Genomic DNA, 27,810 nt, shown 5'->3' with positions numbered 1-27,810 from the left:
CTGCCGGTGCGTTTTCACTTCTTCAGCTTTTCATGAGGAGTTTCTTACAACCCAGGGCCAGATCACTTGTTGCAAGAGGAGCCTCAGGCGACATCCACACCCTTACGTTTAACTACATTTAAAGTAGGTGGCTTCCCACAAAGAATTCTGGGAGATGCAGTTCTGCTCTTTAATAATCAGGCCCTGCTCACTTTTCCCAACCAAGGCATTGTTTTCATTTATGTGGCTGAATCGCAATGTGTGGTTTGAACCAAGATAAAACTATGAGTCACATAGTGATTTCCTGAGCTATGTACCCACAAACAGGAATACTGTTATGAGTATAGGATCTTCCTTGCAGAAATTCAGCATCATTTAAAAAAATAAAATAAAAAAGGCACCCAAGACAGGTTTCTCACCCCTTTATTAAGACAGCTTGCAAGGGTACATGGAATTAAAAAGTATGGGGGAAGAGAATCAACCATTGGTATTTATTTAGGAAAAAAAAAGTAAAAGTTCTGTTCATTCATACAGAACAGTAGTAGAACAAGGGGAAATGAAAAGTGCCCATCAAACAACAAAATTAAATTTTCACATTTACTCATGCAAGCAGCAGAGGATTTTTATACAGTGGCGACGGGAATGATTACGGTATAGGCTTCCATCGTGGCATGAAAATGACACAGAAGAGCGTCCATGATGAAAATAAATTAAAAAAACAATTTACAAGAGACGTGTTAAATAATTTAGCAACTATGAATGAAACATTTGCAAGACATACATTTTTTACATCATTGTCAGAACAGTAAACAAGAGAAAAAGACAATAAATTCACTGCAACAAAGTAAGGCAACTTATTTGAAAACGGCTGTTATGGTTAAGTGTTATATGCACAGTAAGCTGGCAGAATGTGAGCCTGCAATGGAATCAAAAAGTATTTTTCAATTACAATTTGGTCTTTTAGACTATTCAAAACCAGAGTTAAAATGCCAACTTTGCCATTACAAGTGGGAAAATACGAAATATTCCGTATTTCCCATTAATGTGAATATTAATATGTACTGTATATTAAAACTTCCCCACCTACAAAACTTTAAAAAATCCTTTTGTAATGATTGAACCTTAAGCTAACAAGCTGTACAGTTACTCGAAACTATTGCTTGAAATGTATTAACAACCAAAGCCAAAGATAATAGTTAAATTTGTTGCAATTACAGAAGAAATTCTGTCCACATTTATTTGTCAGCGTCTTGTGGAGGAACCTTACCCATAATACATTGGATTATTATTTTTTTAGGAATGTGTTCACAATAAAAACAGTAATAGATGCAGCCATTTGATCTATGTAGATCAAATAACATTATTTGAATGGACATTGCTATGACGATCAACACGCAAACTTAGGAACAGCTTTTTGAAATTTTGAAAACAAAGTGACATTCTGTAAAGCATATATTAATTGCAGCCTGTTTTATAAAAAGCAAATTTCATGACGTACTCTCAGCTTTAATGAACTGTTGACCAGTTATGAGTTTAGTCCAGGAGGCATAATTACACTTTGATAAATTGTCCCGTCTGGTAAGAAGTTATCAGACTTGAAACTCTGATTGTAAAAACCATTTCTTTGATCCACCATCTAGCCTCTCATGAAGGAACATCATGACCTGTTTCCAATGTAGTACTGAACAATGGTTTAGTATAGAGGTGCCTAACCTGTGGCCACTCCAGATGCTGAACTACAACTCCCATCATTCCCTAACCACTGGCCACACTGCTCCAGCAGGTCAAAGGTCAGCCACCAGTGGCTTGGTGCTACTTGAAAGATTTACACTCCCTTTCCCTGACCTCCAGCACAACTGCAATAAGCCAGCTCATCGTGGAAAGGGAATGAAGAGTTTTGAAGTATGGTTTATTGAAACAAACCCAACATCAAACCATGGTTTAGGATCCCAGTGTGTTAACAAACCATTGATTAAATTAACCAGAAATACTCTCCCTGCCCTGGTTGATTCAGAGACACAAAAGATTTAAGATCAGTTTAAAACAGAAAGTGGGTGATTTTGATGTTTTAGCCGGAGAGATAATGGGGAGGGGGGAAATTTAAAAGCCCACAGCTTACTTCCAACTCTTTCACAAGGCATGAGTTTAGCATTATGTCCCCAAACTGAAGTAGCCCATTATTTGCTATCAAAACAAAGCAGTGATGGGTTAAAGTACCATCAATCTACTTTATCCATCACAGTGAACAGGACAAGGAACACTAATTGACTAACACTAAACCAGACTTCCTCAAACTCGGCCCTCCAGGTTTTTGGCCTACAACTCCCATGATCCCTAGCTAGCAGGACCAGTGGTCAGGGATGATGGGAATTATAGTCTCAAAAACATCTGGAGAGCCATGTTTGAGGAAGCCTGGCCTAAACCTTCCTACAGCATGAGATCCATTATTTTCTACAGTGCTGCATACCAAAAGCACCCATTTCGAACTTATTTTCATGTTGCCATTTCCCGCACAAAAAGGTGCTCTTCAAAGATGAAGTGCCTTTGAGACCGGTGTAGAGTTAGGATTTGTGGTCCAATGTACACTTGGCAAACTTTTTGAATGCTGATCAGTTGCACGAACGTCAGAGTTAAATGAATGCTCACAATTTTCCTGACCGTTTGCCATGTCTCAAAACATCTTTTTGGGTTGTGGGAGGGAGAGAAATATTGTTAAGTAGACCAAGGGAAATGTTTGCTGCGGGTGTCTTTCTCATTTTACCAAAGTTCAGAATATGGCCATTGCTTTTTGTAATTAGGAAACCTCAAGTCACTGCATTCTAGGCATGATAGTACTAAGAAAATTTAAGTGGATTATCACCTCTCAATAAAGGCATCTTGTTTTTCACCTGCCGCCTCAATCCTGCGCTGCTTTTTCCAGCATTTCCATTTAGCACAGGTAAGCAATCTGATCTTCAACTCTCTTATCTCCCAAGTTTTATAGTCTTAACTCAACAAGGTTAAGGTTTATTATACTGTACTTCATTTGAATTATAATGAAAAGGAGCGTCCCTTTTTAATGGCACAGTGCGTTAAGGTTCACAACCCCTGAATCCTCTTTTGGAAATTATAACCAACAGCCAAACATGGCCTATCAGTAGAAAGGTTCAATTAGAAATATATTTTGACCTACCACTAAATTTATATTATTATTATTTACTTAACCTAAATGCATTCAGTTCAGTTTTATTGATATATGCACTATTTACAGAGCATGAATGCATGAATATTTGGAAGGTTAAATGAACCACGTTTGAATCCTTAAGCAACAGAAATTTTAATCTCAGTACAAGCACTTGAAAAATATTCAAAACCTCTTTTAAGGGCTGCTTCACACATTAAAGCAGCAGACATCTAAAAATTTAGCACGTAGCTTCTTTTAATTCTGTAATGGGCAAGGTGATGACCTTCTCCCCGGCCCCATCTTATCTCCACCATGCTGTACACAACTGGCGCCAGGATATGGTATACTTGGGGTTGGGATGAAGATGTGCACCCACTTCACATTAGAGGACTAAATATGCTAAATCAGGGGTCAGCAACCTTTTTCAGTCGTGGGCCGGTCCACTGTCCTTCAGACCATGTGGTGGGCTGGACTATTTTTTTTGGGGGGGGGGGGAATGAACGAGTTCCTATGCCCCACAAATAACCCAGAGATGCATTTTAAATAAAAGGACACATTCTACTCATGTAAAAACACACTGATTCCCGGACCGTCCGCAGGCCGGATTGAGAAGGCGATAGGGCCGCATCCAGCCCCCAGGCCTTAGTTTGCCTACCCTTGTGCTAAATCCTTAATCCCTATTTTCAACAGCAATCCATGAGGCAGCCCAGAGGAATATCTCAAAGAATTTAAGGAACACTGGCTCAGTGGTGTAGCTAGGATTCACACATGCCGTCGGTCAAATACTTAAGGTTTTGTCATTTCAATGGATGTTGGCAACAACGGTTGCCTGAATTCCCAGCATGCTGAAAGAAAGGTACAATGTCCACAGCATTTGCAAATAGTAACAAATCAGGATTTACTCTTACATGATTTAAGCAGCAGTACAATTAGAAGGACGAACGCATTATTAGCCTTAATCTGCTTGATCAGTGACATCCAGCAGGGTTGCAGACAATCAACTTCAATGGCACAGAGACAGCGCAGGGCTGGGGAACCTGTGGCCTGCCAGATATTGTTGGACTCTGAAATCCTATCTGTCCCAGCCAGCATGGCCAATGGTCAGGGATGATGGGAGTAGTCCAATATCTGGAGGTTGATGGGTTCCCTACCTTCCAATAGATTCATGTAGCTTATTAGCTTCCGCAAAGCAGAACACAAATGGCAAGCAAGGAGAAAGGCGATCTGGTCCTTATACTTCCCTCGTGGGTTTAGTGGAATGGTGCTTTAAAAATGTCCATGGAAATACACGTAAGGAATGGAAAATATATGGGGTGGAACGCATTATGCCATTTCGGCTTACTATACAAAATGATCCACCCAGGCTGTTCCTGGGGTTCTCCTGATCACCCACAGCACCATTTTTGGGGGTAGGGAAAGCCCTGTTGCACAAGTAAAAGCCCATGCGCAGGAGTTCTGTTGATGAGATTCATTAGTTGAATGAATCCTCCCCGTGGCCAATTAATTACCTAGTTTAATGGTTGGGGAAGGAAAATGCTATAGAATATCTTCATGGAATGGATATTGCATTGTACTATCACTGAACTTGAAAATGATTTGGCTTGTTAAGAGATTGTTGCCTTCTGAACAGGATGACATTCTCTTATTTTAGTATTATATTGCACCCAGGGCTACATATCGCACTGCACCCCAAAGAGCACTAAGGATTACATGATTGAGAGGGTACAGTGAGAAAAATAAGTAAAAAAGGTCTAGCTACCCAGTGGCCCACCTGGCTTTACAGTTTTTCATTTGATTGACAGGGGCCAATTGTAGAATTGGCACCATTCCGTGTTAAGAGGACCACAGATAAAATCCAAAACCAGAAATATTATTGTCCAATTTGTTGAAACTCGATACATTAAGGCACACTTAAAACTAGACTTAAGAGCCAAAACATTCAGAACCCCTCTTCCTTTCCTTAAAGAAATAAGGAAATAACCTCTTGCTTTACCTAACCAGCAATTTTTCTATCTCCCCAGAAAGTTTTTAGCAGTCCTATGTATTAAGTGCTAACGCTAAAAGAGGTCAGTCTTTTCATTTTGTGCTAAATGAGACCATTTTAGCAACAGGAGCCATGTATTAATGATGGGGATTTATAACATTTCCAGGCTTCTATTCCTACAAATCTAAAAAGGCAGGGAAAGCGTTTTGCTTTAATGTAATAAATGCAGACTTGTGTGGCACAGAAACTGCTGATGCTTTTATTTACAGGGTTTCTCTCAAACCTATGGTTTTCCTGTAGTGGGACATACCGAGCTGTTTCACTAAGCCATAGTTTATTAGAAACTTTTGCTTTAATATAAATGAGCAATGTGCTGGCGGCACACTCCTCAGACATTTTCATAGCACTCCTCCCCTGCTTCTATACAGTAGACAAAACAAGCCAGTTGGGGCATTTGAACCAAGGCTCGTGGGTTTGTTTCCTCTAAAACAAACCATAAGCAGTGTGGAGGAAACAAACCATGAACCAAAAGTTTGATGGACATGACACACCAGACTCTGGCTCATTCATCCATGGCATGGAAGCAGGAAAAGAAGAGCACCATGGGAACACTAAACCAGAGTTTGTTTTAAACTCTGATTTAATGTGATGTGTCAACTAGGCCACCACATGTCAAACCTGCTTGCTTCTAGAGCAAAACTCTTGTAATGCACTTGCCTAGGAACCAAAATGGAAGAGTTGTCCAGTTATCTTCAGTTCTGAATGGCACTCAGTACAGAGCAAGAGATACTTTAGAATAGATTATTTTCTTACAGTCCATGATATGTACTAAAAAATATAAATTGCAACCGAGAGCATACGTTTTAACTGAAACACTTAGGTTAAGACATGAGGCCAAGATATATAATCTTTTAAAGGCAAAGTGTTACTGCCATGTAACCATTTGTGAATTATTTGTTATACTTTTCTTTTTTAAAAAGATGGGGTCACAATAGTCCAGTACAACATCTCTTTAACAAGAAACTTGGCTCAGCCTGTATTTTCTGTCCAGCATGAGACCAACAAAATATGTATCTCTGAACACTGCTGTGTGCTCTAGAGATCACCAATTTTTAAGTCGTAAGAAAGGGAAATCAGTTTTAGGTCAACACAAGCAACATCAACACTAATTACTGACAATGAGCGCTGAAATGTAGTTAAATGGAATTGAATTTTAAAAATTGAAAAGCCATGCACACTAGATATCTAGAGATACATTTTCCATATGGATATTGCTGTATAAAGGATTGATGTGCCCAAATAATATCAACTTGATCAAGTAAATCAAGCACTAAGCTTGAGCTCTAGTAGGAGTGGTAAATTTCCATCTGGAAAACTTCATTCATGGATTGGATATCTGCATATTCCTCGAGATACAATTATGTATTTCTCTGCATAGAAATTTTCTTGTCTGAGATGATTTCTTCTTCTTCTGAGGTCTTATGGTAAGCTTTGCTGCAGCAATCTACAAGTATGCCACTATTGTAAACTTTTACAATCAAGTCTGAAAACAGCAGACAGTGAAAATACATAGCCCCAGTATGTTGAGTTTATTTCAAGGCCACACTGTTGCAGTATCTGGAACGGTTTATCAGGAGTACAATGAACACTGGACCTTTTGAGTTTGTGCAGTACAACCTCTAAAGCTGCCTTAATACTTGCCCTAAATTGACATCTGGGTTAATTTTTCAGTGTTTTTCTATAAACTGAGGAATTGCACAAAAGCCATCCCACCAGAACTGTCAATGTTAAGAACTGAAATGCTATCGCTACTTTGATCTCAGTCACACCAGCTGCCAAGTTTTTAATAAAGTTTGGTGGTTTTGAACTATGGACTTTTTCTATTGGCCATTTTCTGAAGCCCTTTAATGTTTGATTGAAAATCCTACGTGGAAGAACGTCCAACACAGGCAGCTATCATTTAACCACCGAATGAACTTGGATACTGCAAAGCTTAACAAAACCTGACCATACAGTTGGTAGCCAAACACAAGTGTATTTAGTTGTTTAACTCACCTTAAATCAATTGTACAAAGTCTTTGCTGATATTTTCATTTTTATTTTCTCGAAACCTTAATACTGGAAGTCTGAACACACTGTAATCTCTCTGCACTGATGGGAAAAAAACTCTTTGCATCAAAGAACTTCATTTTTAGCAGATGGCACTTGGTTGTGGCCCTGGGTCAATTTCTTTTGACCCAATGGGAAATTAACATTCAGCACATGGCTATAAGACTGACACAACTAGATGCAAGCTAATAGCCTGGAGGGGGGTTTTTGGAGCAAAATTTGATCAGCGCTGCAGGATTCGGACAGCTAAACTAAGAATAATATTCCAATTCTGATTTCTAGGCTCATTTCTCAGAGGCTGTAGTGCATACTGAACTCTCAGCGTGTGTTAGAGGTTGCCTTACACAAGGAAATCACCAGGTGCTTCTGAAAGAAACACCTAGTCTTCAAACTCTGTCTCAGTGAGACAGTTCATCATTCTTACAATTAAAGACATTTATAGCAAGACAGCGGCCCTTTGGTTCCAGTTGATATAAAACAGTGTTGTAATAATGCCAGAAAGGTAGGAAATAATTCAGTTTTGTGATGCTTTGCACTTCAGCTGAAATTTGGCAATCCAAGGAGGGCACCAACTGCTCCAAAGTATCCCTGTATTTAAAAGAAGATTTTTCACAATTCAAGTTTTGACTACCACATTAAAGTTGGCCTTTTTCAAAACAGGCAGAAGTACATGACAAAAATCTCTTGCCTTTTCCTAATGGATACCTGGACAAATTAGGAAGGAGAAATATATCCACAGTATAGTCAATCTATACTCTGGATAAACTAACTTCTAAACAAGCCTTTGCACTGACCCCACCTACGTTTTGCTCCCTTCTCTCCCTTTCCCAGCCTGTGAATGGCAGCTGGAACATTGCCACATGAACAACCTTCTCAGCTCTGCCCACAAGATACCATTATGGGGCGTGTGCACAGCATATTGTTTACCTCCCTGCAACTTAAAGAGTGAGGAACAAAGGCTAAAAAGGAGGGAAACATACTATTGAGCATACTTTCTATAGCACTGCACTGAGCTGGATCAGACAGCCTTCTCAAAATTGCCTAAACATCCCTACTCTCCACGGTAGTTTTGGAGCAAATCGTGCATGGGCAAATAAAGTCACGGGGAGAGCTTTGTCTGAGAGACTGGTGGTAATTATTGTGGCAAAGAGGGAGCCTGACAACTGCTAATTTTGAAGCTCTAGTGAGGAGAGAGGAATTGACCGAAAATGCAGTATCTGAGCTGCAAAGGCACTAACTCGTGACTGTCAAGCACTCCTACGGTACCTGACAAGTAAGACAGCAATCCATGATTTATTATTTCTGAAAGATTAACACATGTAGGTACAACCATGCCATTTACTATCCCAGAACTTTCATTAAGGTACTTGTTTGTTTTTCCCAGGTAACTGAAATACTTGGGGGACAATCCAGCAAATCATTTTTAAGCACCAGTAATGTCAATGGAAGAGATTTCAAGCTCTCCCATTGACACCAGTCATGCTTTAAAGTACTCAACTTTGGCTGGATTGCACCCATTATGCGCATTCAGTTCATTAACCAAAGCATAAAAGTGAATGGAGAAATTCAAAGAAAAACCCAGGGATGCAACCGTCTGTCCTATGCAGGAACAGTATTTTTCTTTAAAATGTAATCCCGCTTCCCCGAAACGGTTCATGGCATACAATCTCTCTTACCATCCCAACAGCTCAGGTGCAAAAAAACCACCACCTTTCTAGAGCTACACATCTTCCAAATCATGGGTGAAGAAAACCATTACAAATATATTTTAAATTATGGCATTTGTACTGGAAGATAAAGGTTGTCTAGCTCTACATTCCATAGCTGTGGTCATACATACCTCATGTTCTAGGAACAAAGCTTTCAACTGGCCTTTGGACCAGTAATCCAGTGCATATGCCAAAAGCTTCATCGACAACGTATTCACACGTAAAAAGTTACCAACAAAGACAACACGGTTTATCTTCTAAAGAAAAACAAAAACAAGAGTTTCCTCAGTGGGATATAATCAAAAGCAATACAAGTTTTCACTGGGATGCAAGAATGAATAGCAGCACAATCCTATGTATGAATGAATTCTATGCATGAATTCATGAGTAAGTCCCGCTGGGGCTTATTCCCAGTTAAGTGTGAAAATGCTCGTGGAGTCAATTAACAATTAAAAAATTGTATAACCAACATTTAGGTAACATTTAGATACTTTAACGACATTTAAATCCTGGACAGTTTGCAAAGTTATGTGCGCTTCAAAAACCCATAAACTATAAATGCATGCATGAAGCATTGTGTAAATTGCCAGAAAGTTGGGGCCAGATATCTCCTTCTGTGAATGTATAGATCAGGGGTCCCCAAGCTTTCCTTGCCTCGGGCTGGTGTCTCGAGCGATGATCGTGCGGCAGGCCGGAGGGCGTGTGCCCGTACACGTGCACAAATGCTAATTCCGGTGCACATCTGGTCGGAGGAGGCCGTGCGCATGTGCACAAGCTAATTCCGGTGCTCCTCCGACCTGGAAGTGGGTCCCCGTGCCGGTAAGAGCGGGTGGCGGCGGGGGTCGCTGCGGGCCGGATAAACAAGTCCCTCGGGCCTTATCTGGCCCCCGGGCCGTAGGTTGGTGACCCCTGGTATAGATCCTGCTGGGGGAAAGGCTACATTCACTAATTCCTTCCCCGCTCCTGCAGACCCCATTTCTGGAAGGCCAACCCTCTGCATATTTTCAGTAGGGGCAAGGGGCTGCAGGGGGAAATTAGTTAAAGTTGCCTCCCCTCACCTTCTGTCAGTAAGGGTGGTCTGAAGTGGAACTGCGTTCAGCTGGTACAAGTCTGGATCAAGTGTGGAACCTGAATATCACATGAATTCTGACCCCAAGCCCATCCGATGTTAAGCTCATCAGCACCCACTCACTCCCCCACCTTTTGATGTTAGGTAGGTGGCAACCCAAAAAGGTGGGCTTTCATACAGTTTTGCTTGTGGGCATTTCCTTTCCAGGGAGGTTCAGCTAGCACCAAACCTGATGTTCCTCTAGCACAAAGCAAAGACCATTTTATTTGCCCAAGCCTTCAACATCTCACCTAGCTGGTTTTCAATCTGGTACCTCTGTAATCTATTTTTCATAGAGCTGGAAGGGGACCCTGAGGATCATCTAGTCCAACCCAAATATGCACCTGGCCCATACAGGGATCAAACCTGCAACCCTGGCATTATCATCAGCACCACACTCTAATCAACTGAGCTATCCATGGGGGAAAGAAGAACACATAAGATTCATAGAATCATAGAGTTGCGTTCCTAGGCATTTTATATAATTGTTATCAGTGTAACATGGTAGCAATGTGAATGCAAGGGAACAATGGTCAACCAAAGTCATTTCAAGTTGTAAGCGAGGTCCAGGCTAGCTAATGTATACCATAGCAACAGGTATTGGCAACTTAAACGGGTTGATTTGTATATGCCACTATATTCTTCATCCTAGGCGAGAAGAACAAATTCTTATTTGGATCAAGAAAGTGTAATACAATCGAACCAAGCCACTACTTCTGACAGGAGCTGCACTTTGTGCCTTCATAGCCCTGTACAATGCTGCTTGATCCATATGCAACAAGGCAGCACTGTAAAGAAGCCGAAGGCAGCAAGCAATATTCCAGATGAGCAACTGCTCTTCCATATTTCCACACGTTTGAAACAGATGGGATGTTTCAGACAGCAGCAAAGACAGAAGTGTGTTCTCACAAAAAAAGGAAGAAGAACAACTCAGTAAGGTACATATTTTATATTTAAGTCTTATTATAAAAATAAAAGCTTATAGTAAAATGTTTAAAGACCTGAAGACTTTTGGTTTAAATAGTGATTATCAACTTAAATCTCCAAATAGAGAAAAAGACAGATCCCGAACAGCCACCTCTGATTTGTGAGAGAAAGAACCTGTTAGTTCTCACACTATTCCAAGCTGGATTTTCAATGCATTGCAGTCTCTGCTGTTCCAACAAAGCTTACCTCATTTACAGCACACATCCGTGCTATAGATCCAATATTATTGGTGATAGTAACCAGTGTAGCTCTAGCCAGGTCTTCCTTACTAACAGATTCCCGCTTTTCCTTGTAGATCATATTCCCGAAGCTAGAAAGAGAGATGCCATAATGTTAGATAATCTTCTGTTAAAAATACCATTTCTATGCTGGTCTTTCTTTCACTTAGGGCACAGATCTCTAGCTGGGGCTGGTAAGTGCGGAAACACGGCCAATAACATACAACTGTGCTTGCTGAAGGCCCAAGGCTTTCCCAGAAGAACCTAGGCAGCCTTTCATCGCTCCAAGAGTTGAAGGACTCAGGTCAAACTGCGAGGAAAGAGCAACAGCGTTTGAAGCCAAGTCCAACTACGTTGTGTCAGCAGACACCACTTTCCGTTTCGATGGCTTGAGGTTGGCAGATTTACTTTTAGATTAGCTACCGAACAGGATACGTCTCGTGTGCAATTAGAACAAAGACTTGCAGAGTACAAACCAGACACAACTGCCTAGTTTAATTCTTTGTTATTATGCAGGCATGGGCCATGTTTTGGAAGCTCATGCACTACAGGCACACACCATATGGGTCTCTTAAATTGGTTTCATTGCATCAATGTACGTAGGCTAAAATTTAAGTGGCAGTACTTTAAGTTAACTAAACCACTGTGTGCAGTGCATAGAATAAATCTGGGGGTGGGGCAGGGAAGCTCTGTTCCCCGTGTGACAAATGCTAAGTTGGATACAATTTGTGTTTCCTCTTATGTATCTGTAAATAAATAGATTAAGTAAACACATCACATTTTAAAATTCCTTATTAGGTGTTCTAATTAAAAATCAATGGGTTGTAGCCAATTAAGTTCTACTCAATTAAATCAATGGTCCTAAGTTAGTCATGTCAGCTGATTTCAGCGTATGACTAACATTGGAACAACCCATCTTTTTAAAGGCCTCTTAAATCCAGCAATTTTTTTTATGGTGCTGTGTATTCTCCTACAACACCTACCTAGATGCCACTGCCCACCCAGGCAAGCCAAACCGTTCATAATCTCCTCCATAAATATCCCGGACTAGCTTGTCGGCATGTGTACTTTCCCCTTTAGATGCCATTTCTAGAGCTTCTTCGAAACTTTCACATCCAGTCAGCAAGCTGCACAAGCCAAGAAAGGTCCCACCACCTAGACTGGTGTGAAAAAAGAAAGAAAACGCATTGGCTTGTAAATTGCATCTTTAAAATTAACAATTTTAATTCTAGACATCTTACCTGTGCGACCCAGGAAATAAATTGAATACGCTCAACTGACTACAATCTACATAAGGACTTAGGCAAAACACATTCCTAGTGAACAATGAATAATAAGCTGTTCATTTTTAGTTGTTGCCCACCATATCATGAAAGTTCTTGGTGGGCAGTATTAGAAAATCAGGAACAGCAAGACCAACCAAAACAATTATTATGGAACCCAGCTCAAGCACTTATCTTTCGAGGTGCCTCTCCCAGCCAAGGAAGCTGAAATGGTGTTTAGGGTAACCACAAATATCCTGTCAACTAGGACAGGTTTTTGTAATTGTGTCTGTAGCAAGAGCCATGAGCAGCTTGATAGTCCTAATAAAAACCAGAATAAATCTTCCCAAATCCTGGTATTTTCTTCCTTTCTTTTTAAAAATATTCCATTTTTTTAACCAAGCTGCCTATAATAAAAAATGCTAAAGTTATTTTGTGAAGGTGGTTAACCAAAAAATGAAAATGTAACTCTAAAAAAGAATTCACACTGCTCTTAAGACAGGAAAGCTAAACACACTGCGAAATAAAAAGATACTTCTGAATGGCAATTTCTCCAATGATATATGCATTTGAAAGAGACTCATGAACACAGATTTATCATTTCATTTAATAGCTTGTTCTGGCATTCTTTAAATTCTCTACCTTGTTCCAGTTACTCTCTTATAGTTGTCTCTGGAATGGACAGCTAAAATACTGACTCCTGAACCAATGTTTACAACCAGCAACGGGTATGGATCATCCAGGTTAAAAGGCATCTTTTGGCATCTTTCAGGTTCTGATGCGTTTTCAAAATAGTAGCACTCTGCCTGGCCATTAAAACTGACAGAATCTATGTACAGCAAGCCTTTGACAAGGCAGTCAAGTTCATCCAGTTTGTGCAGCTGGAGGTCTCCAATCTGCAAAATTGCAAAAGAGACATTATTATGGCTTCTTCTCATCACAAAATGATATCAGCTTAAGTCAAATTCACTCAGATGCAGGTTTTAAAAGACTACAGTTGTTATACAAGCAGATGAATTAGTTATTGTGTCTTTAGAATGATAACTTATACCAGCATTTTCAAAATAATCAAGCCAGTAAGTAGTAAGAAATCCACAAAACTCCTAGACTTTCATCAGCTTCTCTATTTCTGGCATATATATTAACAGTAGTTTTCATTTCCCATGAATATTTCAAAACAGCTTCTCAAAATTAGCTTCTCAAACTCTTTTTCTCTCTTTTGTCGCTTTTTTTATCCAAATCAGAGGATGAAGCATTGTAAATTAAGAAAATGCAAGGCCCGCACAACTCTTTTGCAGGCTATATGCACTCAATTTCTACTTGCAGACCATTTTTGACAACACTTTAAATAAAACTTTAAGACTCGGCTAACTCCACCTACACTCACTGTCAAAAGACTGGATGGGAAAGGAAGTCATCATACATCCACCATTTAAGTATAATCTTCACTGCTATTTCAGAACTACCCACGTAAGGACTGACATTAATCCTTTTATAAAATGGTACAGTCATTGTTCTTAAAGGGTTAGATGACTGCAGACAGAAGTAAGCAATTTATGACAATAGACAAGACATAGCAAGGAAGTGTGGCCCACATATTACATGCACCCAGGACTGAAAAAAATCCCAAGTATGCAAAACATTTCTGGTTGTTTTCCAACTCTGCATATAAATATTGGGTTCTGGGGGCTCCTATCAAAGGAAAACGAGAGAAGAATGCTAACTGTCAACGGTGCAATGGCTAAAAATCTACGTGCTCAAATTTTGACCATGATAAAGCACAACTTTCTGGTCTATATCAGAGGAAGAAGAGCTTGTTAGTCACTGATTCTGAATTAATGTCGTTATTAATGCAGTTATAAGGAAAACAAAGGACTATTTTGAAAGCAGATGTAGAGGCAGGACAAAAATTGTTTCCAGCATGTTGTCACTGCCATGCATGCAAAGATCTTACGCAAACAGGTCCAAAGTACTAATTCAGAAGTATCCTGGCCCATCAGATCTTTGCCTATGATAGCAAAGGCAATGCTTTCAGAGACTTATTACTTAATTACCACAGACTATAATGTACTTCAAGAACAAATTATGTAACAGAGGATGCAACAGAACTACCTACTGTGCGAAAATCTTCTTCAAACTTATAGGCACCACCGCCAGTGGCACAGAGCACCGTATGCAGCGTTGAGAAGTTTTTACTTCTTCCCATTTGAATAAAAGTAGGCAGATCATGGGTTGGGAATCGGATAAAGTGCAAGTTTCCCTTTCGCCCAAAAAGAATCAAGTCCTTGAGTTCAAGGTGGACATCCCGGATACCAGTGGACCCATAGGCTACGTTTGATGTCAAATATTTGCGAATACTTTTCAAGCTTTCAACTTCTTCCTGCTCTTCTTCTGCAGTGATATCGATAGGTTCAAAATATGCAAGTTTCACGAGGGTTCCCCCAATGTCCATACCAAACCATGGGAAAGCTGTGGTGAAACAAAATTACTTGTTAGAGAATCATATGCATATGAAAATTGAGAAGGAACATCTTCTCGGTTGCCAGCACCTTAACAGTCTCTCTTCTGTCTTTCTAAGCAATTAGCAAAAACTGCTTGACATCATAAGAAATGTGGAACAGATCACTCCTATGTATCCTCTTTTGTTAGCACATTTGAGCCAGTAATGACAAACCAACTGCATGCTACAAACAACCGAAAGGCTAATCACAATCCAAACATGCATTTCTTAAAAAGTGAATTATACCACTTGGAAAGTAGACTTTTCCAGATGGGTTTTGAAAAACACTCTTTTCACAACTGATTTACTTTGTGAGTTAAAATGTTTGTAAATTATGCCGATTTCTTTTTTAGAAAGGCAGAACAGAAGTCAGGTAAATAAGAAGACTTTGCTCTTAACCCTACTATGTAGTAAACAGAAATGTGAATTCTTTATAAGGACTGGCGGGGGGGGGGGGGAGACAACTTAAGAGCAGCAGCATCCATAAGGTTAAATAATCTGCTGCTCTGTCAATCCAAACATTTATAGGTCCCTGAAAAACTACAATTTTCAGTCCTACACACACTTACTTCCAAGTCCCATTGAACTGTCCTTCTGAGAACAGTTATGTAAATATGGAATTTAATATATATTAATATATATCCCTATATTGTATAGGCTTAACCATTACTTCAATATACTTCCCACTTGGAAGATTTTTCAGAAACCCTTTAGGTAGCTTCCTCCTTATCTTGCAATTATAAAACTGCAATCCCAGCTCCCTTAAAGTACTTGGACATAAGCAACTTGTTTATAACTCTTCAGCACTGGATAATAAAAGATTGACTAAGGACATCCAGTAATCTTTGAACCTTGGTTGTTCCTGACAAGAAGATAGCTATAACTTTTAGCCATAAAGATGAACACTCACATTTACTTGTGGTTAGTTATTAAGTCCATATTAATGTTTTGTGGGTGGGCAATATCTTTTTATAAAATAGCTGCTTATAATATAATAATAATAATAAATTTTATTTATATCCCGCCCTCCCCAGCCGAAGCCGGGCTCAGGGCGGCTAACAACAATAAAACAGTACAAACAACACCCTAAAATCATTCATTATAAAATTAATTATGAGACATGAAGGCGGTTTTCTTTGAAGTATTTTCCTCAGAACAGCAGTGGGGAAGCTGTGGTAGCAGTTTCCTCACAAAGGTTGCGCTACAGATGCCAACAATGTATGAAACTCTTTTTTGCAAAAGACTTTTGTACTAGATTTATCATGGGTCGAGACCTCATGACGCTCAATTTAGGGTTGACTGGTATCGAGTCTTCTTTAGCATTCTCCCCACTGTCATCAATGAAGCAATTCAGGAAGTTTAGTCCATACAATGGTAAATTCTTTATGAAACACAGCTGCATGCATGCAGTAAAGCAGAAAAAGGAAATTTCAACATGCCAGTCTTTATAGACTATGGCTTGCACCCACTGTAACTCTAAGTAGCCATCTCCCACTCTCCTTGCCCCACACAGCCCTTACATCTGCTCTGGGGGTTCCACCAATGCTCCAGAATAGATCTGGGGAGGGCAGGGGGCACAGAGAAGAGGGAAAGTCCCCCTGCGCACGTGTAAATTATTGTGCTGTTGGGACAGTTACTTAGTATGACACTGGATACAAGCCTATGAGTTGTAGCCAATTAAACTGTACTCAAGAATAGAACCATTGAAATGAATGGGCCTAAGTTAGTGAGAGTCATTATTTTCAATGGGCCTATCTCTTGAGAATGACCAACCACATGGGTTGTATCCTAGGGCGGAATTATCAGAAACAGCCAGTATCCCTGCTACTTATGGTAGCTCTCTGCGCCATTACCCTATTGTTCTGGAGTATTCTGCAACCCACGTAAGCAGGTTTTCAGGGCGAGTAGGAGAACTGTTGAAAATCAGGTTTCCAGACCTACCCAAGCAGAAGGTGCGCCACATTTAGCATATATTGCCACTAGAGAGCAGTGGGTTTTATCGAATGCTGACACTGCCTAATGTCACCATCAGATACAACCCACTGCTTCTTAGTGAGCAAAAATGTCAGCTAATGGAAAGCAGCACCTGCAAATCTGGTGGAACCAGAAATTATTTCTGTCGTGCAGCTGTGCTCACAGGAATATGAGCATAGGCTTAATTTGAAGAATACAAATTCATATGTAACATTAGGTGATTATTTCTACATATGCAAAGTGCGTAATAGCCAAGCAAGTGCTAAGCAGTGGTTAAGTCTTTTGAGACAGGGATTATGAATCTAGACAAATGTCACAGGAAATGTAGTAAAATCTTCACTGGCAACTCAGACATGGCTGCCTGATGTTAGATTACTTATGTGGCAATTCTAACTACACTTACTAGGCAGCATGACTTACTAAACTAAATGGGACATGTACAGAATTGAGCTATCTGCCAGGTATACGTCTGCGTTTAAATAAATGGCATTTCCGTGCGCTCTGGCTTCCGTCATGGTGTTCTGTTGCACCATAAGTAGTTTAGTCATGCTGGCCACATGACTTGAAAAGCTGTCTGTTGACAAACACCAGTTCCCTTGGCCTGAAGTGAGATGAGGGCTGAACCCCATTGTCACCTTTGACTGGACTTAACTGTCCAGGGGTCTTTGACATTACCTTTTTTTTACCTTAAAGGTAAAGGGACCCCTGACCATTAGGTCCAGTCGTGGCCGACTCTGGGGTTGCAGTGCTCATCTCACTTTGCTGGCCAAAGGAGCCGGCGTACAGCTTCCGGGTCATGTGGCCAGCATGACTAAGCCGCTTCTGGCGAACCAGTACAGCGAACCAAAATGTCGTTTACCTTCCTGCTGGAGCGGTACCTGTTTATCTACTTGCACTTTGACGTGCTTTCGAACTGCTAGGTTGGCAGGAGCAGGGACCGAGCAACAGGAGCTCACCCCATCGTGGGGATTCGAACAGCCGGCCTTCTGATCGGCAAGCCCTAGACTCTGTGGTTTAACCCACAGCGCCACCCGCGTCCCTTTTTTACCTTACCTGTGCTTAAATAATTTGTCAGGCAGGAAATGTATGCTTACAGAAATAAAAATAAGTTCAAGATGCATTCCTATAAATGTTAAATGAATTGTTGTTCTTATTAAACATTTGGTGTGTTTTGTTGCTTACTTTGGAGCACAGCCCCCTCAACTTTTGTTACAACACTCAGAATGCAGGAAAGTGTAAACCTAACTATGTTCACATATAACCATGAACAGAAGTATGAGCTGCTTACCAGTGGTCTATAAATCTGCTGGAAAGCATTTTATGAGTAGAGTAATTGTCAAAAGGAACAACAGAAAGAGTGAGTGACAATTAACATTTAACCTCCCTTTTGTGCAAAGTCACCATGGCAGTTGGCACTTTCTTGGAGCTTTTTTTTATATTCATTAATGTGACACTGGACATTTGAGAAACAAACATTGTATAAGCTCAGTTAGCAAAGGAAAAAACCCAAAGAGTAAGATTTGTATAAGAAAGCTCTTGCAACTATTTAGAAAGAGTCTGCTTCTATTAAGTTTACTGGATACAATTTCCCATTTTACTAAGTTATTCAGTTTAAATTCCAGACTCCTACAGTATTTTCCTTCCAGGTTCAAAGGGCAAGAGGCATATGCCACATCTGCAAGAATTTTGCAAGACTATCTTTTATTTTGGTAGTGTTTACAGTTGACTATCTCCTATATATTATTATAAAACACTGGTAAATGCAATCACATGTTCCTAAAATGTAATTTCTTATACTTCTCTCATGCCACTATTTAAAAAACAGCAGTTTCTTAGAAAACATGTATCAAAATGTATCAAAATTAAAAGGAACCAATTGCCTACCCTTGGGGCCCTACTGCACATGCCATTCAGGGCAAAAGGTAAAAAGGGTAGGTGGGTAAAACACGCCTTTGTTAAACTTAAAGCCAGTGTGGCTTTAAGAAAATTCATTGCTTGTTAGACTGCAGTCCTATGTATCCTTATGTCAGGAATAACACAAGTGGGACTTACTTCCAAGAATGCATGCGTGTGACTGAACAGCTTATTTGTTGTTTTTTAAGTGCTCCCCAAAGTCTGTCACAGTATGACTTAAACAGGAATGTGCTAATAACTGCACAGGAACTTAATCCTAGCTTCTACTGCGATGTCACTGAGAAGATTTGTATTATTAAAGTTCCTTATAGGACAATATGAAATAATATATTAAGCAACTAAAATAATTCACAATATTAAAAAAGATCTTCTATGAAAAAATCTGTTTCCAATTTTCACAATCACACACCCACTGAAAACATGTAAACTTTAATTTACATGAAGGGCCAGTGGCTGTAGAAAGGGGAGAAAAAGGAAGAAGGGTTATCATCCTTTCATCACTTGACAACAGCTATTTCCTCAAGCTGCAACAGAGGGAGAGAATGAAAGCAGGGCCACTCCAGGGCCTTTCTTGAGACCTCTTCCTGTACTCTTACCATTCCAGCTGACAGAGCTTTGGAACCAGTGCCTGAGTTGGCTTTCTTTCCTCTTCCCTGCCAATCACTTTTGTGATATTTTAAATTGGCTGTTGGCCATTGGCCTGAGGGCAGAGTATTGATATTTGGACATCTTTTAGGCAGAAGAGGAGGGAAATGTACCAAATAACTATGTAGCAGTTCAAACATCACATCATATTTTAAAGAGGACTACTGTAGGGAAAGTGTGACAAAAGCACATAGGTCAGAGACAGCATCATATACAGACCCAATTCACTGGAACACTTTTTGATGGCAGTTTCCTAGCACACACACCACGTGAACACAAAACAAAACAGAAATGTGTGCAGGTATCAGACAGGACAACCTGCACATCATTTCCACATTTTGAAAGACTGGAGTGTTTCCTACAGAGAAAATGCATAATGTGTAAAAGTGGTGCCGACACAGCCATCCCTTACTACTCACTGAAACCCAGTCAAGTTCAAGGAAAACTTCACCGCATTAGCTCCCCGCTCCATCTACAAACCTCAACCCAAGCATGTGCCTCTGGCTACCAAAAGACCACAGATGCAAAACCCAACACCGACTGGCTTATTTTTGTTAACGTAGTGTGAGCCAACGCTAAGCAAAGCGGCGTGGCGCTTCCTCTCCTGGTTTGACCACCCCCGGGTTTTCGTTTTAAAAAGCGAACCGACACCTGCTCAAGCCCCGGAGAAGCGAAGGGAAGGGGGGATTGGCAGGAAGAGGGAAATCTTACACGGCTTCTTGGCATCTTTGATCTTCATGACTCCGCCGCGGCGCTCCCGGCGGCGGTACCTCCGCTCGAGCCCCGTCGCGGGCTTCCCGTGCCTTGGGTGATGCCCCCGGAGGAAGAGGAGAGGGCGGCGGCGGCGGCGGCGGGCGGCTCGATGTTACGCTCTCTGAGGAGAGGCGAGGGCGCGCGCCGGCCTGACAGGAGGCGCTCCGAGGGCGGGGAGGGGAAGGCGAGAGGGAGGAGGAGGAGGAGGCCGACGCTCGCTCGCTCGGCTGAGGGGAACCGGGGGGAGGCCAGGCGGGGCCGGCGGGGTTGTTAACGCCCTTCCCGCGAGCGGTTCATGGGGCTGCGCTGCCGCTGGGTGGCCCCCTCAGGGAGAAAGAGGAGGAGGCGGGACCCGCCGCCGCCGCCGCGCCAGCCCCACCCACACACTCGGCACCACCGCCAGTTCACCGGCCGCCGCCGCCGCCCCCCCACCTCCTCCTCTTCACTAGACGCCCGCTAACATAAAACAACGGCCGGCCGCCGGGCGGTGGGTGGGGCTGGGGCTCCGGAGGGCCGCGCTGACGATGCCACAACGCCGCCCGCCTCCTCCTCCCTCTCCCTCTCCCTCCACCCGAGGCACGGGACCCGCGCAAGGGCAGCTGGGAAAGGAGGAGGAGGCGGGGTCGGTGGCTCCGAACTTCTCCGGCCTACGCCTCCCAGAGCGCACCGCGAGGACCCTCCCGCTCCTGGGCCACTCTGCGCTCGCTAAGCATGCCGGGAGCTTTCGTAGTTCCGAGGGTCGGAAAGGGAGGCCATTTTCTCGCGGAGGCTTTTTCCCCCCCACAGCGTAAAGCGGCATCGGTGGAACGCTCGCTACAACTCCCCCTCCCACCCTCGCTTTTACCTTCGCCGCAAGAAACACGCCACTCACCCCACAGCGAACCAGCCAATGGCAAGCGAGGATTTCCCTGCTCCACCTCCCCTCGCCTCTAGGTGTGATTCTGTTGGCGGAAAGCGCCTCCTAGTGGTCACGCTTGATAGGCGGCGGGGGTGAAATTGAGTTTATTCTTTCTCGGAAGGTAACGAAGTAAAAGTCGGTTGAAATAAAAAGGGTATTCTTCGTTTGCATGATTTTTTCTTCTTCTTTTGCAAGGGACGCCTCCTAAGCCACCATCAAACTCACTGTCGGAGGCAGTGATTCTCTGAAAACCAGTTGTCTGGGATTCACGTGTACTGTAGTAGGGAAAGTGCTGCTGCGCTCGTGTCCTGCTTATGGTCTTCGCATGAGCCCCGACAGCTCCAGCCGAAGGTCCTTCTAGTCCAGCGCCCTGTTTGCAATAACCAGACAGGAATCCCTCGTGCAGGACGCGAGTGCAATTTCACTCCCCTGCCTGTGACCTTCAGCAATTGGGCATTCAGAGATCCTTGTGATTTTGAACTCAGAATCCACCTCGCACCCATAGCCTAAAACCCATGTCACGTCTGCACTGGTGGGCTGAAGCGATTGCAGCGGGGGAGTATGCCGGAGTTGACATACACATCCCCGCACAGTTAATTTGCTATAGCTGTGGTTTTTATGTTCCAAAGCCATGCTCAATTAACCTCTGTTTAATATAACACACACACAAGCCACCCCGGGTCAGATTTGCAGCCTACTTCTGTGTAATCTAGTGCTGTGCGATGTAGTCCATTCCCTTCACAGTTCTTTTCCTCTGTCAAAGAGGCTTTGATTTTCCTGCCCCATTTTTGTGGCGCTTGACCATTTCCTTAGAATTTCTGCGGGTGTGGGATTTTAAGGTCACCTTATCACCGCAAGGCACCCAAGGGTGGCATGTACGTTTTGCTTTCCATTAAACGTTTCTACAGCACTCTGCAGCCTCACTGGCTGTTCATAGTTCCAGGATTTGAAAAAGACGCATGGGAGGAGTTGCTTCATAATTCCCTCCTTTGGGGTTTAAACACAACACCTGGGAAGGCTACAGTGTATGGTGAAAGGATTTGTAGAATGATCTGTAGAATATATTTGAATCTTGTGAACTGACCCTATTTTTATTCATTAGATTTATATACTGTCCTTCATCAATAGACCTCAGGGCGGTTCACAAAGTAAAAATACAGGATAAAAACATGAAAAGAAGTAAAACAGCAAAACAATAACGCTTCCTCATTGCCACCCTCCAGACCTCATGTGGAGGAGACACACGAAGGACCTGAGATGTTTGGATGAAGGGTGGTATTTAAATTTAATAAATAAATGAACGAGATACCCCTTGGCCACCTCACACAAAAAAAGTTCACTCCAGCAAAACCCCTGCACTTCACCCATCAGACTTTCATTGACATTTTCCCTCGCCTTTGATAACTTTGGAATGCAATTTCTTTCCTAGTTAATTGATGGAAGATGGTTGAGGAAAAAATGCAGGAGAAATTTGGGGCACAGCATTACTTGTACAGCCAGAGGTATCCAAGTTCACTGAAAGCAATGGGCATAGGTTGCCATCTTATTGTACCCGTGTGGCATATTTGGAATTTTGAGAAAGTGCAGCGTGTCCAGTCACGAAATGGCTGCAGCGGAAGTCTAGCTTAACGCAAAATGGCTGCCACATCTGAAAGAGAACAAAAAGCGAAGGGACCACAATATGGAGTGAGAACGTCCCCATCAAGTCAGCCAATGTTGTACTCATTCACACTCTTTGCATCTCTCCTCTGTTCAGAATGAATGGGAGTGCAATCCTGACACTCATTGAAAGGCGACCATGTTTAAGGGGCATGTCCAATGTACAAAAAGGAACTGGGCAGGAAGAGCAAATGGCCTCTCCTCCGCTGTGGATTTTTGAGGGGACATTTTATGAGAAGTGCCGTGGGTGCCATAATAGGTACCGGTGGACTCGGTGGCATGTTTAAATGGAGTAATTGTTAACAAAACGAGGCGTTGCCTTCTGCAGTCAATATAAGGCAATTACCAGTCCTATGTAATTTCTATTGTAATGCTCTCTTGATAAAAATTGAGTTTTTGGGAGGTGGACATAGGTTTGACTTTAATGAGGGGCTACAGACAACGGATTGCGGAACCTGTGGCCACCCAGATGTTGTTGGACAAGCCTCATGAGCCACAACCTGCATCACCGAAGACCAAGAATGATGGGAGTTGTGGTCCAACAACGCTGCTAAAAGGCAACAAGTTTCCCAGCCCTGGGTCAGGTTATATGATTTCACTGCAAAAGGTAGTGCTTTTATTTATCAAGAAATGGCAGTGTACAGAAAGATAGAAATATTCTGAGGCAAACTACACATACATTCAACACAAGAGATTTTATTTTAAATCTATTGATTGTATGTTTGTTAGATCTCCTAAAATACAAATTTAAGTTTTGTGATGAAGTGCACTGTATTTTTCGCTCTATAAGACGCACCAGACCACAAGACGCACCTAGTTTTTGGAGGAGGAAAACAAGAAAAAAAATATTCTGAATCTCAGAAGCCAGAACAGCAAGAGGGATCGCTGCGCAGCGAAAGCAGCAATCCCTCTTGCTGTTCTGGCTTCTGGGATAGCTGCGCAGCCTGCATTCGCTCCATAAGACGCACACACATTTCCCCTTACTTTTTAGGAGGGAAAAAGTGAGTCTTATAGAGCAAAAAATATGGTAAACAATTTACTCAAATTAGGCCTCATTTTGTTTCCCATTATTTTAACACTCACATGTTAGGTAATGACATTAGGGTGGTCATTAGATTTGGGGCAAGGTCTCACCAGTATCGTGATGATATCCAGCTCTATTTCTTTGTTAACATCTGAATCAGGAGCAGCTGCGCATATTGGCTGGTGCCCGAACTATGACCATTCCTGGACAGAGATAGCCTTGCCATGATGGATCACTAGTTATACTAGTAACCTCATGATGAGAGTGCTGCAATGCAATGTAGGTGGGGCTACCCTTATATCTTGATTTAGAAGGTACAGCTAGCCCAAAATGCAACTGCTAGGATGCGTAATGACGAACGCAGCTTTACACATGTCACACTCATGCTGAAATCCGCTCTGGTTTCTTTTTACCGACTGAGTCAAATCCAGTGTTTCGTTGCTGACATTTGAAGCCCTATGGAACTTGGGACCAGGGTGCCTAGTAAGACTGCTTCCCCCAGTACAGACCAAGTCAGTCTCTGAGATCTTCCGACAAAACCCTTTATGATCGGCCAAGGAGCTGATTAACAACATATTGAGTTAACTACAAATACAGGGTGAAATCAAAGGTGGTTTTCCCACTTTCTCCAATGAGTGAGACATACGGCATGTACTCCGTGTGAAGTGCTTTCCAAGTTATTCCACATCTTGCAGAATACTTTTGCACGCCAGCCCAATCTCTGAATGGTGCGAGATTCCAGGGATTGCAAGCACTTACCCAGGATTCATACTTGTTTTTGGAATGAGGCACAGTGGAGACTGCTGTGTCTTTATGATATATGGTTTATTTACACATATATACAGCCTGAGCCTATGTTGGCAGGGTTCACAGCATTAACACCCCAAAAGGGTATTATTTCGCCCATAGCCACAGCCTTGGATGCAAACAGAATTCAAACATTGATCTCAAACATTGTTCTCCCTCTATCTCCAGCTAGCTGCTTTCCTTCCTAGATAAAGTCACTGCTACCTGTGCTCCAAACTCTGGCTTTTTCAGTTAAGGGAGCCCCCTTCTCCTATGTCTCACACCAAGTCACTTAATTCCACTTAATGGCTCATCACCCAAGCTATCACCTCACTAAAAAGTTTGCCTGGCTATTCCAATAATTAGAAGACTTGATTAAATTCTAACACTTGCTAGATCCAGGGATTCGAGGGGTCTGGCACCCAGTTTAACACCCCAAATGCAGAACACTACTTTTTTGGAGACAGTGTGATAGCAACATTTCTAGTTCTGGTTGTCACAAATTTATCAGTTTAAGAATAAGGAGGTAATCCCAGACCGGCCAAATGTCCGATGTCCATTAACTTCGCTGCCCGAGTTGACATCTTCCAAAATGCATATTCTCAATTTGGAACCACGCTAGAAAGCTGATCATGGTTTACCAATAGAGAACTATAATACCCAAGGTATCAGACTAAAACCTACATCCCGAGAAACACCAGGCAAAGTGAAGGCTACTTGAAACAAAATCCGTACAGGGTTTTATTTTGTACAGCCTGTGATGTGCCTTGGCCACCTCTAAAAGCTCTTCTCTACACAAGGGCATGGATGTGCCCTGTTACATTTTACTGTTGTTTGAAGCTCCCTCAATTTTCCCCCTCACATTAGGTTTTCAATTCCTATTATAAACATTTTAGCTTTCACCTGTGCCCTTTTCAGCTTTTGTTTTTTCTCATTGAAGTTTTTAAAATATTGCATTTATTGAGTCTTCCCCAATCTGGCACCCTCCAGACATTGTGGACTACAAGTCCCATCATCAATTTCCATTAGCCATGCTGGCTGGGGCTGCTGGGAGTTGTAGTCAAAAGCATCTAGAGGGAACCACATGAGAACACAAGAGCTCTGCTGAGCCAGGCCAAAGGCCCATCTAATCCAGCGTCCTGTTCTCACAGTGGCCAACCAGACGCACAAGGGAAACTTGCAAGCAGAACCTAAATGCCAGGGTACTCTCCCCAGCTGAGATTCTCACCAGTGCAGAGGTGTACTGCCTCCGACAGGAGAGGTAGAACATAGCCATTGTGGCTAGTAGCCCGATAGCTTTGTCCTTCATGAATTTGTCCAATCCTCTTTTAAAGCCATCCAAGTGGGTGGCCCTCACTACTTCCTGTGGTGTGAGAAGAAATAGTTACAGAACAGTCCTGAGTCTTCCATCTTCGTTGAATTTCCTCAAGTTCTGGTATCATGGGAGAGGGAGAAACACTTTCTCTAACCCATTTTCTCCACCCCATGTTGAGGAACGAGGGTGCCAGCTTGAATAAAATATTAGGGGGGGGGGCAGGCAAGCCACCTGCCCCACATAATCAATCACAAGACGTGGCACACACCCACCATTTGAATGGCAATCCTCATTAACTTTGGGTGCGCGGCCCCCTCAAATATTTTATTGGGGGGAGGCGAAGGGACTTCAGCCCCTAGGAGTTGGTTCCTATGTCGAGGAAAGCTGCTGAATAACATTTTCTGCAACACATGCAAACTACAAAAATAGGGTCCTTGGAGGGTTAAAAAGAAGTTTCAAGCCACAAATTATATTCCCCCTCAAAGCATTCTATTCATTTTTACTTTATTTAAAATCACACTCTAAAAGTACAGATACCCAGCAAGCATGGGGTTCTGCACATACTTTGGAAGAATAACACATCACCTTTTTGAGTGTTTAGAATAATTTTTAAAAAAACAACACTGCTTCTGTATACAGCAGGCAGACATCTTAACTATAATTAGATTTGGGGGTGTTCTGGTGTAAACAGGAACAGGGGCTTAAAGGAAGAGAGAAATATAGGCTGCTTGAGGCATTCCGCTTGACACGAGGGCAAAAATATCTAGGGTTGGGCGGCAAGAGTTGCACCTGCCTCAAATGTCTCCAGGTGAACCAGAGGCATGCCTGCTCTTCACCCAACCTTTGTGTGAAGGTCTATAGGGGGCTTGTAAAAACATTTGCCTGAAAATGCTTATAAGCTTCCTCACCATTGGGAACCTGCCTTGTCTGGGGCAACTGTAAGGCTTGTAGGCCTGTTCAAGCAAACATGTTTAAAGGCCCTCTTCAGACCTTTGGTTGGGTGGGTATGTTTACAACAACGGGAGCAGGGCAGACAACACTTTTGCACTTGCAGATCCAGGATGAAGGACTGAATAAAGCTATATTAGATACGTCTCAAGCAGTCGAATATTGAGGCAGCTATCTTCTGTCCTGCTCGTCGTGTGCTTTTTTTTAAGGGCACCTCTGAGTCTTTGACCTGCCCCTGAGATGAGATTGGGGCTAATTTTTGTACCTCCAACCCTCCCCCGTCAGCGCGGCATCCCTTCCGGTCCTTTGCCCGTCTCAGGTCTCTCACATTTGCCTCTGAGGGAGTATTGCTCATGCTCACAAGAGAGCAGAGACACAGAGAGAATTGGAAGCAGAACACATCTTGGAGCCCAGTTACATGTCCCCATTCAAGGAAGACCAAACTTATCCCAGATTAAAACAATAACTTAGCATTCGCAGAGCATTCTCTGAATGTTCAAAGCGCTCCACGTAGAATATCTCATTAAAATCCCTATAAGGAAGCTCGGTATTATTATCTTCATACTGCGGTTGGGTAGGCGGCTGAAGCTGAGAGAAATGTGTGCCTGGTTTCAGGCCAAGAAGTCCGTTCACGGCAGAGGCGAGATTCAAGCCAAAGTCTTTGTGGTTCATAACTCAGGCAGCCATCCCATATCCTATACCTGGGGTCAGCTGCTATCCTAATATTACTTTAAAACCATTCAACTCAGCTAAAAAGAAAGGAAGATCATTAGATAGGGGAAGAATTAACACTGGTATTTTAAAGCTCTGGTGTTGTCGTGAGCCCACAATGCATGCTAAAAAAACCAAACAGGGTGAGGACCCCCCGTTTGTTC

The 27,810-nt window shown here is 42.3% G+C and overlaps 1 protein-coding gene and 1 long non-coding RNA gene across 5 annotated transcripts in view; both read right to left on the bottom strand.

Moving 5' to 3' along the window:
- The window catches only part of LOC310670683 (pantothenate kinase 3), a 35,831-nt gene extending 14,951 nt beyond the window's left edge, over positions 1 to 20,880 (bottom strand). For 2 of the 4 annotated variants that reach the window (XM_083426345.1, XM_083426346.1), the window contains exons 1-6: positions 20,264 to 20,880; positions 14,636 to 14,988; positions 13,162 to 13,415; positions 12,241 to 12,417; positions 11,226 to 11,349; positions 9,076 to 9,201 (exon numbers count right to left, since the gene is read on the bottom strand). In XM_083426345.1, coding sequence (XP_083282471.1) covers positions 9,076 to 9,201; positions 11,226 to 11,349; positions 12,241 to 12,417; positions 13,162 to 13,415; positions 14,636 to 14,988; positions 20,264 to 20,291 — 1,062 coding nt within the window. In that variant the 5' untranslated portion in view covers positions 20,292 to 20,880. Of the gene's footprint in view, positions 1 to 386; positions 7,824 to 9,075; positions 9,202 to 11,225; positions 11,350 to 12,240; positions 12,418 to 13,161; positions 13,416 to 14,635; positions 14,989 to 20,263 lie in introns of those variants that run through there. The other 2 variants (XR_014507608.1, XM_083426347.1) reach the window with 2 other exon arrangements.
- Positions 1 to 27,810, bottom strand: part of LOC310671132 — a 119,462-nt gene that overhangs the window by 38,193 nt on the left and 53,459 nt on the right. The gene's annotated exons all lie outside the window — the stretch shown is intronic.

Source organism: Podarcis tiliguerta (assembly GCF_965153285.1).
Source record: "Podarcis tiliguerta genome assembly, chromosome: 2".
Classification (NCBI taxonomy): domain Eukaryota; kingdom Metazoa; phylum Chordata; class Lepidosauria; order Squamata; family Lacertidae; genus Podarcis; species Podarcis tiliguerta.
This window is presented reverse-complemented; position numbering and strand designations above follow the sequence as displayed.